We start from the raw sequence: 13,826 nt of genomic DNA, 5'->3' as shown, positions 1-13,826 counted from the left end.
AATCTTTAATGAATGGGTTTTAAGAGAAAACGAATACCGTCAGAAGCATTTATTTTTATAATTTTACAAACATTGAGCACCTAGATGTTGAACCTGCAGAGGAAGGTATTTGGGTGTGGATGTGGGAAGGACAAGCGTGTTAAGTAATTGCGGCACTTGGAAGGGTGCTGTGATAGGCAGATGCACAAAGCACCGTGAGGACACCGGGAGACTTCACAGAGGAGGTTTCCTTTGAACTGATTCCTTAAAGACACACGAAGTAGGGAAGGTTTTTCAAGGCAAGAGACTGTGCAAGGGCCACGTACACTCTGGTAACTTACAAGTACTCTGGCATGAGTGGACGTCCAGTAGGGAGACGGAAGTTCAGAGAATAAAGCCAGAAAACTGAGCAAGAGTCTAAACACGAGCAATTTACACTGTGTCATAGAATTACTTGTTAAGGAGAGTGGTGGTGGCATTTAACATATTGTTGGCTAAATACATTCTGATTATTTTTACAGTTTAATGAAACTATAGCACTTTTATTATTTTAATGTAGGGATGACAAAACTAGTCTATAACTTGGAAATTGCTAAAAAAAAAAATTCTAAATTTAAGGTGAATCTTCTAGTTTTCAAAACTACAAATTAGAATTGCTAGTGAAGATTTTTTGTTTTCCTTATTTAGATGATAAAATCTACATTACCCAGACTGTAATTTCTAACCCAGGGTCTTAATATTCATGATTTGATTCTGCTACAGAAAAATAAAGTTTAAAGTGATATAAACATGAACTGACTTCAGAATTGTTTTGTTTTTTGATTGAAATTTGACATAAAGAAGAGGTATACTCCTTTCTGGCCATTTCCATTTTAAAGTAGTAAGTATATATATTTTATAAGTCAGTATTTAACTAATAAATTATTAGGCATTATTAAAATGTTTATTTGAAAAAAATTTAACAATTTCTTAATAAATTCTTCAGGACCATATAATCCAGTTTTTGGTTAACCCAGAGCCACCTTTTACTTTCTTTGCTCCTGGCAGAAGAGACCATAAAAGAATATTACAATCATTCATTTCTCCCCTGCTAATTATTAAAAACTCAGAAGCCAATGTGGGAAATGAGGGTAGGGAATGTATAGGCTTTTGTATATGTTGCTTATTCCCATCCCCCATTCCCGCTTACCTATGTTAATGAATAAGAATAGTTTTTCTTAGGAAAGTGTATAACTGCTAGTCTTTAATGGTGAGCTAGTTTAAAACATTCACAAGTTTAACATCAGTCATGAGGAATAAAACGGTGGTCATATTTGAATTTTTTTTGCATTGTAGAATCTAATCCAGTAGAGGGACCCTCTATGCTAATACATTAAAATAAGAACAATTGTAATAGGTACTAAGTTACTTTAAAAAGCTTCCTAGGTTAAATGTAATACAGGAGGCCAGCCAGAAATATTTATGAATAACCCTGAATATAAATATGAGTTAGTTGTTTAGAATTTTGCTAATATTTTACTAATTTTGCTAATATCATAATATCTAGCTAGCAGAAAGTTTTGGTATGACCTCTCCCCAGTATTCCTCATTAGAACTTTTAAAAATTTATGTTCATATCCTTGAAGCACTTACATATTTATCTTTAATAGGACAAATGACTGTTTTCTTGAATGGGTTTCGCAAATGTGCCAGAAGATGTTTTTACTTTACCAGTCTTATTGTTTATAAATGTTTGAAGAAGAGTCCAGTTATCTGTTGAAAACAAACAAAAAAAATAAGCTTATATATTAGAGATCATATGGTTTAGATACAGGAGTAATCTTTTGAATTTAAGTGGTATATACGTGACCAAAGAGCCATACTGTATCAATGAATGTGTCTTTACCCAGATTAGCTCAATGATTACCAGCCCTCCTTGGAGTGATAAGATAAAACCTACCTCCCTTCCATCCCCCATTAAACAACATCAGTCTTTTAGGTAGTAAATTTGATGCTGTAAAAATTTCAAAATACCTTTCACTTTCTGAAAATAAGAATGGATGATTGAATTGTAATTACATTTAAAAAAAAAACAAATTATGTGACTATCTTGCAACAATTTTTTGAATGTATTATGGTTTCCATGGAATATTATATTGCAGGTTTACAGAGAAGATATGAGATTTCTAATTTAAAGAACATAATTTGAGACTATGTTATAACAAATGAAAGCTAAATTTGTTCATGTTTTATAGAATGATAGATAAAGACAGGAATTCTGGCTCCATGCCAAGGTATAAATTTGTGCCCTAAAAAAAGTAAAACAAATAGTGTAATTCATTGGATTAAATGTTTGCCAGCCACCTTGTGCTCACTGATTGAAGTGATTCTTTCTTTTCTTTCTTTCTTTTTCTTTCTTTCCTTTCTTTCTTTCTTTCTTTTTTCTTTCTTTTCTTTCTCTTTCCCTTCCCCCCTCCCCCACTCTCCCTCCCTCTTTCTTTCTTTCTTTTTCTTTCTTTCTTTCTTTCTCTCTCTTTCTTTATTTCTCTTTTTCCCCTTCCTTCCCTCCCTCCCCCTCCTTTCCTCCCTTCCTTCCTTCCTCCCTTCCTCCCTTCCTTCCTTTAGAATGTGCACATTAATATGGATATATATATATATGTGTGTGTGTGTGTATACATATATCTCCATATATATTTTAGAGGGTGCAAATCTTAAAAGCAAATCTGGGAGGCTCAAAGGGAATTATATGGGTAAAGTTGCATTTATTTGAAGGAGTGGTATAATTACACATTCAGGAAGTGGTTAAAATCCCAATGTCATTACCACAAGCTGCACAGGTACACACTATTCTAACTTAAGTAACAGACAATCAGGCAGCCACATATAAAAATTATGCAGTAACTATTCTTTGATTAAATTTCAGTTTTCCAACCTCAGTGCTTTGACATTTCGTACTGGATGATGCTTGGTTGTGGAGGGCTGCCCTGTGCCTCGTGGGATGTTTAGCAGCATCACTGGCATCTACATACAAGATATCAGGAGCATCCCCCTGGGCCTGCAAGTTGTGACAACTAAAAATGTCTTTAGACTTTGCCACATGTCTCCTGGGGGACAAAATTGCCCCTGCTGTGTTTCATGTTACCAAGATGTGAAATATTTCCTGTGGGAAAAATGGAAATAGTATGGAAAATATTTAAATCCATTATGTATAAACCTCCACAAATAGGAATTTTTAAATCACTTGCCAGGAGACACTACTAGATGCTGTAAGGATATGGTGATGAGTAAAATAGTTTGTTACAAAGCAGTTTATACTGTAAAAAGACACAAGTAAACTAGTCACTAGAATACAGTAAAGAATATGATAAAAGTCATCTTGGTTCTAGTGCAAGCAAATTCAAAGTGCTTATACAGAAAGGAAATTGTGAAAAATAAGTAAAGCAACCAGTTGAGAATTATGGAGAGCTAGAGACGTATGTCCCATTTAAAAAAGGCAGCCCCAAGTGTCCTATGGAATCTCCAGGTGATCTGCATGCTCAGAAATGCTGTTCTAGTGGACAATTTAAAATGAAAAGCATCTAGTTTACAGGATTTGGTCTATCTGGACTGTTGATTCATCTAGAAACTTGAGTCCAGTTTGAAAAATAAAATACATTTTAAAAATACCTGCTTCAACAATCACTAAATTCACCCTCTCCTTTCACCCCATACTCCATACCAAAAACCCAAAATGGAACATACATGTGATGGGAGAGTATATTTTGTGTTGGAGAGGCTTGAGGAGGAAGATTGTTCTGTTTTGTCCACCCTTGAAATGATAGAACTCTAAAAGGTCTGTCACTCTATTGTCCCAGGTTGATGCTGCTTAAATACAGACCCTTGAATACTGAAATGATCGAGTAGAAGGGGTACTTTATGAAATTACATGCACAAAAACAGTCTGAAACACTGCCAGAACCCATAGATGCGTAGTCTTACAGCATGTCACCCTCCCACTCCCCTCGCTGAAGCAGCTTACTCTGTCTCATTGTTCCCTGTTCTGACGCCTTCGGACTCTAACACATGCTCCTACTTAGCCTTCCATCACAACTGGGCCATGAATACCCACTACTTGTTGTCTCCACCTATTGCTCACGCTCATCCCACTCTTGCTCTCATTCTCCCAAACCAGCATCTGCCGCCAACCTCCATCTCACAGAGTAGAGGAAAGAAAACATACTAAGTGCTCGTGTTTGCTTTGGGGGCTTCTGGGTTCCAAGAGGTCCATTATTTGATAATTATCTGTTTGTGTGTCTGACACCACTCCAGCCTGAGCTCGGCCTCAGCATCCAAAACATAACAGACAGACATTCAGCATGCATTCTTCCAACACATGTACACAGAATGCTTAGGTGCTTTCCATACATTATATTATCTGGCATGCCAACAACACTTCAAAGAAGGCATAAGTATCCTCATTTCACAGATAACTTGTTTAAAGACAGTTAAGACGCAGCATCATGCTACTACCCAGACTGGGTTAACTCTAATATTTATTTATTTATCTATTGCCATCCTCTCCCACACCCTCAGACTCAGTGGTTGGAACAGGGAATTGGGTTTTTCAAGCCACCGGTGTCATTTCTAGAACATTAATTTTCCACTTTCTTTCTGATTCCTGTTACTTAAAGTCTAGCTATAAAATTATCTATGCTGTTGTCTTTCATGTTTCCCAGCCCAAAGACACTATGTCAACAATTTAATGATATATAAAAATGACCCTCCAGATTCCTCAAACTCTGTTTTTCACACTTTTTGCCTTAATAGAAATGCATGTCCATTCCTTTTCTCCTAGTAAAAAACTTTATCTCACTCAATCTCATCAACTCAGGAACACTTGCAATTTAAAGATCTCATAATTCCTAGTATCTCTCAAATCACATTGCATCCACTAAAACTATACCTTCCAACATTATTGTTTAGCCATTTCTCTTAAAGCTCTCTTGGCTTCTGAAAGTCAAGTGCCATTTCATTTTTTTTTTTTTTAATTCTTCATTTGTCATGGGATTGAGGACTCTAAATCTATAAGTCAAATAATATTAAACACACCAGAGGGGATATATGCAAGAATTGGGGTAAATCTAGCTTTAGTGTGAATACTTATTCTGTAAAGCTTTAATTAATCTGTTTATTATAAAGTAGTTTCTTTCAAGTAAGGAACCATAGATGCCCATTTCCCTGGATCTATAATAGCAGGGCACCCCTAGGGGGCGCTCCGTCTCACAAAATATAAGTGACTGACCCGAGCATGACAGACGGAAGGGATCATTTCAGGGGTGTGGGCTCACAGAAGAACCTCAGCCCACAAGAAGGAGTTTGCGTTAGAAAACCTACTTAGGTTCAGAGCTTTTGAAGAATGTCTGCTATGATTATAATAAGCCAGTCCTGGGTATCCAGAGTTGGCAAAGCAAGCGCGGGAAGAGGTGAGCAACAGGCACTGGACAGATTGCGTTTCTCCTTGGCTGTCCCTCGGCTGACTCAGCAAAAGTAGATGGAGTTTGCAGAATTGCCCTACAGAATTGTCCCTGTGGCGGTGTGTATAGCGTTAGGTTGAGTTGAATTGTGGACAAAGCCTGCTGTGTATCTTTGTATCCCTTTCCGCAAAGCAAAATTACCTGCTACTATCCACTTATTATAGGAGCAAAAAGTATCAGGCAACCAGCCTTTGAAAGACTTAGCCATTAGCCCAGGAAAGGAGCAGTAAGTGATAGGAGTTAGGTACCAAAGCAGAAAGATGACTTCAGTTATCCTGGTACATACTCAGGCTTCCAAGTTCTGCAGTCCAGGCAATACCTGGGACCCTTTTATTCCCCATAAGGGTGACCACAATTCCCTCGAGTAAAGATCCTTCCAATTCACGCCCGGAGTTTGCTTTCCTCTCATCCTTGACCTTTGTCATCATCTGACGAAGGGCTATCTGTTTTTCCAATGCAGTATTAAGGAAAAGAGATGACACCAGGCGCCAAAGATCAAATGTGTATTTAAAATTCTGCAGCTCCGGGGAGGCAGGCACATTTCCAGGGCAGTGAGAGGCGCGTTCCCAGGCTGGGGAAGCCCACCATTTCTCTGCGGGGGAGCTGACCGCGCGCGGCCGTAGCCCCGCCCCGCCCCGCCGGCGCGTGCGGCCGCAGTCCCCGGGCCCAGCTCCCGGCCTGGAGAGCCGCGGCGCGCGGGGGGCGGCGTGCCTGCGGCCGGGCGTCCGCGCGGGGGAGATGAATTGGAGTCACACGACTGGCTGTTTCCTTCCGAGGGCTTTTGGCCAGCAGTCCATTAGGGGATCGTGACAACTTTTTTTTTCTGGCTAAAAGGATGAAAACTGAGTAAGTACATAGAACTTTGAACTTGACGCGGAATGAAACCAGTGCAAGCAGAACCCTAACAGTCCCCATGTCCATTCACACCGGGCATTCCCTTTTTATGCTAAAAGCCCTGAACGCGTACGGGACAGCGGCAATTTAAAACTGGAGGAAGGGAAGCAGCGAAGAAACACGAAAGGCTGAAAGCAGGACTGCTCAAAACTCGGAGGAGAAATGAGGAACCGCTGAGGCGAGCTGGCCTGCATCCCGCGGGGCAACAGGCGCTTTTGGTTTTAGCCTATTGCGCTCTTCAGTGCTGTTTCCAGGCTCCAGATTGACTTTGGGGTGGTTTTCTTTTTTTCCTGTGAAGTCTTTGCTGTGAGTTTAAGGATGTTGTGGAAATAAGGCATTACCGGAAGCAACAGTCTGGCAGCCTGGGGTACGCTCAGGTTATTAGTTACAACTATTATTATTTGGATGTCTTTTTTTTTTAAACCCAGGCCAGCCACTTTTCACTGTCATCCATGGAAGAGATCTTATTAACCGCCTCAGACTTTTGGGACCTATGATTCTTTGGCATGAACCCTTCGGAAAGTTCTTCAGCGGGGATGGAGCAATCTTGATTTCAGTTGTGGATAAAGAAGGCTGATCTGTATTTTTCATGCTCACAAAAAATAGCTGCTATGACTTTTCCGGCAACGTGGACAGGGGCCAAGTGAAGCTGAACTGGTCATGATCTGTCGTCCAGTGTTCCCTTGTCGTCGGCGACTTTGTCCCCGGCCCTTCCTGGTGGGCTTGGTGGTGGCAATCTGTCTCTTCTACCAGACCCTGACACTACGAGGGTCGAGGAAGCTCACAGCCGCTGTCCCTGGGGCTGCCCCGAACACACCCCCCGAAACCCAGGCAAGCGGATGCGAGAAGGGATTCTCCCCGGACAAACCGTGCTTCCTTCCCTCCGGTAATGCACAGGAAATCAGAAAGGTAAGATGGTCACGAGCTTAACCTTGACATTTTCCGTAAAGATAGCAGTCTGCCTCTCTCTGTCCTTTCTGTAAAACTAAAATTAACTTCCATGAGGTCTGAAAGGGATCCAGAGTATACAACGGCCCAGAGGGTGACCTTATGACAGTGAGACACATGTTAGCTTCAGCTTCTTCTATTTACTTCCAGAAAGTCCTGGCCTTTATCTCCTCTCTTAGAGTTTCACTTCTTTTCAGCTGAATGAAATAGACAATTTGGAGTTGGTGGGAGTGATGTGAATTCTTTCTAAAGTATTAGGATTCTGAGAGATCTGAAGATTTCCAGTTCAGGAACATAAACCATAGATTCATAAAATTTGATCAACATTGAGTGTTTCCTCAAGGTAGTCAGCATGGGTGCCCAGACCATTCCAGACTCAAAGATATTCCAGAATGCCATTTTATAATTGATTAAATCGATTTTTCATTGGTGAAGGTATTTCTAAAGCAACGTATTTATTTCTGAACCATTTAAAGGAATAGTATAATACGTTCCCTCAAAAGAATTGATACCTGCATTTTATTGTTTATAGAATTTGGGAAATATTGATTATTCTATACTTACTATTATTAATATTACTATACTATTACTAATATTACTATTCTAATTAACTTTACTAATTTTGTGAAGTGTTAGAAAAAACACAAAACACACAAAAAACTCCACAGGATTTCTATTTTAATATACCACTCTGTTCATGCCTATCAATGAGATGATGACCTTTAAAATAATCCAGCCTGAAAAAGAAAAAGGAAAAAGAAAAACACACATGCAAAAATTCATGGCAGCAAAGCCACTGACTTCTGTGCTCCAGCAAAAAGTATAGCAAGATAATTTAGGAAGCTATAAGTACTATCTTATATATGCAGTAAATTTAGGTAGATCCTAGGATTGTGGTTATTGTTTGGAGCAGAATTTCCTGGTGAAATTCTAACGCCTCCAGCACGACTACCATCTTGTTTCAAGAACTCCTTTATGTATTTCCTTTAGACTCATAACCCCGTGAGATAGGTAAGGTGGGCATGCTTGCCATCAATGCACAGGTCAGATGGCCGCTGCTCAGAGGTGTGTAGGCAGACCACAGGGCCAGCAGGATGACCTGATACACCCACCTGGTTCCTACCACAGCACTGGTGCTGAAACCAAAGTAAGTTCAAGGCTCTGATAACAATTGGTGAAACCACAACTGTAAGAAATATAATAGGTTAGAACAAAAAAAAATTTAAAACCTTGTAAGTGAGTGACTTAGTTTATCAACAGTGTCAAGACACATGACAAAGAATAGCAGATAATATAACTAGAAACACTTCCAGATGAAACTCCAACTGCAAGTGCGAGTCAGTGATTAAATGTTCTAACATCACTGAAGAATCTGTGTTTTTTCTTCGTTTGTACTAGCATTAATTTTTATTTGCATTTTTTAATACATCAAATTTATTTATTTATTTATTTATTTGAGAGAGAGAGTATGAGAGGGGGGAGGGTCAGAGGGAGAAGCAGACTCCCTGCCGAGTAGGGAGCCCGATGCTGGACTCGATCCCGGGACTCCAGGATCATGACCTGAGCCGAAGGCAGTCGCTTAACCAACTGAGCCACCCAGGCGCCCAATACATCAAATTTCTAATGGGTGTAAACTGTGACTTGGAAAGTCACTTCTTGTTTTTTTTCTTCCCAATATTAATAAATACAGTTTCTTTAAAAGTAGTTGAAATAGTTTTGCTCCTTTTTTTTTTTTTTTTTTTGAGCTAGCTTTGCTTTTTAAGTACGGAGTAAAAATTGGTGCTAAAAATTTTGGACAAAAAGGTTTTTTATTCATTAACTTACAGCTCTTCTTACTCCCTGCTTGACTTTATGTGACTCCTGCTTTTGCCTGTAACACAGGCATATGTTAACTGTTATTTGTAGGCTGTCACAGAAAATTCCATTTCAGCTTTGGATCTCCTGCTACTTATAAACCATCTGAAACTTATTGGCTGCTTGTGTAAAACATTCACTCTAGAATTTTCTTCACCAAAAAAAAAAAAAAATGCCAATCACATGATTTTTCCCCCAAATTATTCACAATCTTAATATTTTAATCATAAACAAGATTCTAAATTCACAATTATAATTCAAAAGCCCATGGATATAAGAAGTCAATTTCCAAACATTTGCCATGTATTTCTATTTTTAACTAATTTGTGTCAGCCATTGGTTTAGAGCCAGTTTTTATTAGAGATAGAAAGGAAACTAGAAAGAATCATGTGGAAGTTAGTTAAAACAAGATATAACTTAGTTCTCCTTGTAATACATGTTCCAAGAAAAAAGAATCAAATAATAATCCAGTTTTAAGGATTAAATATTCTGTAAGATAGTTAAAGTGAAAAAACAAATGTCTTTGGGATCAGTATATATGGATCATTCTCAAAATGAGCTACCTTATGAAGTTCATTAAAAAAATCACTGATGAAGAAGATAGCAGGAGGGGAAGAATGAAGGGGGGAAATCAGAGTTGGAGACGAACCATGAGAGACTATGGACTCTGAAAAACAAACTGAGGGTTCTAGAGGGGAGGGGGGTGGGGGGATGAGTTAGCCTGGTGATGGGTATTAAAGAGGGCACGTTCTGCATGGAGCACTGGGTGTTATATGTAAACAATGAATCATGGAACACTACATCAAAAACTAATGGTGTAATCTATGGTGATTAACATAACATAATAAAAAAAAATCACTGATGAGATGCTTGTGTAGATTTTCCTCAAGACCTAAAATTAGCTTTTATAGAAGAAGCACTGTTTCTGTATAGAAATTTTAGGTTTTCGTATTCGTTTTATTTACAAACCAAAATGTTCATTTTTCTAGGGCTTTCCCTTACTGATATCCATCCATTTTAAAGTGATTTTTAAAGTTACTTAAAATAACTGATTTTGACCTAAGGTTCATGGACTCCAGGAAGTATTTGGATTTATAAGATGATTACCAAACGCAGACATTTCACACAAAATATTGTGTATATGCGTGTACGCATTTGTCTGGGAAAAATCCTGATCCCCTGCAGATATTCAGACCTAAAGAAATACTAAGAACAAACAAAATGCTTAAAAAGCAATGCATTTAAACTTTAATTGCTCGTCCGGGAAGTATAAGTTGGGCTTGGATTTATAAATCTGTAAAAGGAAAACAAAATCTTAAGAATCCATGTGATGACACTTGGAAAAGAGTTTCGAGGAATGCTGTAGGGATAAACATTCAGAAACTAAAATACACTCACAGAGTCTTTCTCGAATCATAGTTTTCATACTTTCGTGATTGAGCAGTAACTATTCCCCAGTCTCTTTGGTTACAATTCTTTCCAAGAGAAGACCTTTTGTACTTCATCAGCCTAGCGACAGAGGGTTCTGTAGTAGCAGATACTTAAAGGTGGGTGACTGACTATGCCCTTAATACCTTTACAGCTGGGACTTGGTTCACTGTCTAAAACTGTTTTCAATACAGATTGAGATCATGGTCTAGTATATGCCAACTTTCCATAGTGAGGGAGTACTCTCCCTCTTCTGGCCAAATTTTAATTCTTTTTTCCGTTTGAACTTTCCAAAGGACCTTGCGAAGCAGCTGTACTTTTGTCATTTCTTCCGGGTTTTCTCCCAACTTTAGTTGTTTAAATTTTGGCTACTAATCTGCCATGTCTTAAAATCATTTCAATTTAATGTGTAAGCTGAAGACAATTCCATTTGTCTTCACTGAAGTAGATCACTCAGTAGATTTATTTGTTTTCCTGGAATCTAACACTTTAATATTTCACAACATAGGAAGCACATTAAATGATAAACAGTACACAATGGAAGAAAATATGCTTAATATACATCCTTAGTATATGTTCCTTTAATGGAAACTTTACTATTTGGAGAATACATTTATACTCACTGTAGCCATGTGTTACTGATTATCTCCTGTTGATACTCCACAAGGAGAATTAGTAGTTCTTTGTTGCTTGACTATTCATTCTCCATTTCTTCTGGACGCTCCATTCTCCTTAAGTGACTACTCTCTACAACTACTCTTCCTGGTATACAACCATAATCCAATGCAAATAATTGAATGTTTTCATACAAATATGCTCTATTTAACTTAGTTTGTGTCTCCAATAATGCATAATATATTTAACATTTGAAAATTTCTAAAAATTGCTTGTTTAGCCCAGGTTTTCTATAGACAGAACCTGAGGCAAGCACTTACATGCTAACACTTCATTAGATGCTGCAATCTCAGGGATGCAAGAGTAGGGGGGAAAGGGAACAAGGACAGCGAAGACAAATGGGTGCATTTATGAGAGACAGAACCAGAGAGGCTGTATTAAATTCTGCATCTCAGAACAAGCATGGTGGGGAAGGGGCAGGAGGGACAAGTGATTTATCTCTTGGCTTTTCCTTTCTTCTGTCTTCCATTGGTTAGAGTTGTCCCGTGCTACTTCCATATAGTGTTACCTGGGCTCTCAGGGTGGCCACTGGGCAAGCCAGGGCCTCAGTGGGTGCAGTCCTGTCAGGGCAAAGGTGGTTCCTCCTTCTCAATCAGTATGGCGCATAGGAACTCCCAGGTCTGTGGTGGCCATGGTGGTAAAAATGGTGTCCATGGCTTACCACAACCATGCCGCAAGTAATGTGCACCGGAGGGGTATGTGATACAGTAGTTATGCTAATGTTGCTTTCTAAAAGCCACAGAATATGTCAAAATGTGCTCTTACTCTTGGGAAATGGCATCACTCTCTTTAAGTGAAATGTTTGTAATTATCTCACTGAGAGTTCTCCAAATTAAAAAAAAAAATTCTCACTTCATCTTTACCCTTTGTCTTCCTAATTCAGTTCATTCTTTCATTTTCTTCATTCCTTCAGTGACTATCTGGTGAGCAGTTTGTGCCAGACACTGTACGAGGCACGGGTGGCACAGAAATAAAAGGCATTGTGAGACAGATCAGGAGTTAAATCAGTGCTGGGGAATCCATAACTTTAATAGAGCATTTTGAAAGATGAGCAGGAGTTAGAAAGGGTGGGGAAAGAGAAATGTATTACAAGCAGAAAACACCACATATGCAAAGAAGAAATTAAATGATAGATTTGGAGGATGCAGGGTATTCTGTGTGTGTGTGTGTGTGTGTGTGTGTGTGTGTGTGTGATGTGTTGGGGGGAGCAGAGCAGGAAGGCAAGGAAATCAGGTAGAAAATTCAGCAGGGTCTAGATGTGGAAATGTGGGCATGATAGAGAGTCTGGATTCTATCCTGTAGGCAACAGGGAACCCCTGAAGAGTGGTAAGCAAAAAGTGGCATAAATAGATTTATATTGTAGAGAACATTCCAGAACACATATTGCAGAATGGACTGGAGGGAATAGAATTGAAGGTAGGGCATCCAGTTGCAAGGCTGTTTCCCAATGCTTCTTCTTTGCCAAATCTTACTTTCCTCTTGTGTTCTTGAACACCTTTCCACGTTTTCTAGAACTGGTTCCAGAGTTATTCTCTCTTCGTTACAATATTGCTATTTCAGACCTTTCCTTTGGACCATGCCTCCTGCCAGTAAACATACTCATAACTGATAACAGTAAGTTTTCTTTGTACCTGGCAATCCACTTAACCCAGTGTGTTCCCCTCTCTTGTTTCCCTCAGAGAAGCTGTGGCTGGTTCTCTTTGGATTCACTTCCTGGCCACCCCTACCCATCCCTTCTCCTTTTCATTTGGGCTTTTCTACCAAAACTTGTCTTCAGTGACCCCTTGGCTATCAGATGGAATGATTTATTTTCAATCCACATCCTTCTCCTCTGAAGCATCTTACACTATTAGACAACAACTCTTTCTTGAAACTTTGAATTCCGTGACACAATGGGATTATTTTCTGATCTCTATGGATAACTGGTGGTCTCCTTTCAGGGTGCATTTCCTCTGATGCTAAAATTAGACATTGCCAAATTTAGTGTATTGGGCCTTCAGTTGTCTTGTTTTATACTTTCCCTTGGTGATTGTATTGACTTTGTACACTGTTAATTTTCAACCTGTACAGATAACCTATCAGGTATATTTCTAGCTTGGATCTCACTCTTGAAGCCCTGATGTGCATCTCCAGTTTCTTGCTATCTTTTATAGAGGAGTGATAAGAACTATGAAAATTCAAATGTTTTTCTTTCAAAATTTTCATGCCCAAATTAATGGCTCCTCTTGACCTCTATGTTCGTGAATAGGACTCCCCCATCCCCCATTCTCCTGAATGAATAGGTTTTAAACCTTTAAACCTAGAATTATATTTGATACTACTTGCTCTTTCTCTCCACCTTGCCCCCACCTAATCCACCTGGCCTGGCTCCTTACTAAATCTGTAGGCCTGTCACTGATCCATATGGCCAGCTCTAAATTAGAAAGGCCAAACCTTTTTCAGGTTTCTCTTTTTCTCTTTTTGATTGTTACCTTTTTAAAAAATTTTAATTGTGGTAACAAACACAAAATATAAAATTCACCCTCTTCATCATTTTTACGTGTACAGTTCAGCAGT

General features: G+C 39.0%; 1 protein-coding gene across 4 annotated transcripts in view; it reads left to right on the top strand.

Moving 5' to 3' along the window:
* Positions 1-6,144: 6,144 nt before the first annotated feature.
* CPED1 (cadherin like and PC-esterase domain containing 1) overlaps positions 6,145-13,826 on the top strand; it is a 266,420-nt gene continuing 258,738 nt past the window's right edge. For 3 of the 4 annotated variants that reach the window (XM_032401696.1, XM_032401697.1, XM_032401699.1), the window contains exon 1: positions 6,145-7,274. In XM_032401696.1, the coding sequence (XP_032257587.1) occupies positions 7,026-7,274 (249 nt within the window). In that variant the 5' untranslated portion in view covers positions 6,145-7,025. The remainder of the gene's footprint in view (positions 7,275-13,826) is intronic. The other variant, XM_032401698.1, reaches the window with a different exon arrangement.

This window comes from Phoca vitulina, unplaced genomic scaffold, assembly GCF_004348235.1.
Source record: "Phoca vitulina isolate PV1807 unplaced genomic scaffold, GSC_HSeal_1.0 scaffold4, whole genome shotgun sequence".
NCBI lineage: Eukaryota > Metazoa > Chordata > Mammalia > Carnivora > Phocidae > Phoca > Phoca vitulina.
The sequence above is the reverse complement of the archived record's forward strand: the minus strand, read 5'-3'. Positions and strand labels throughout refer to the sequence as shown.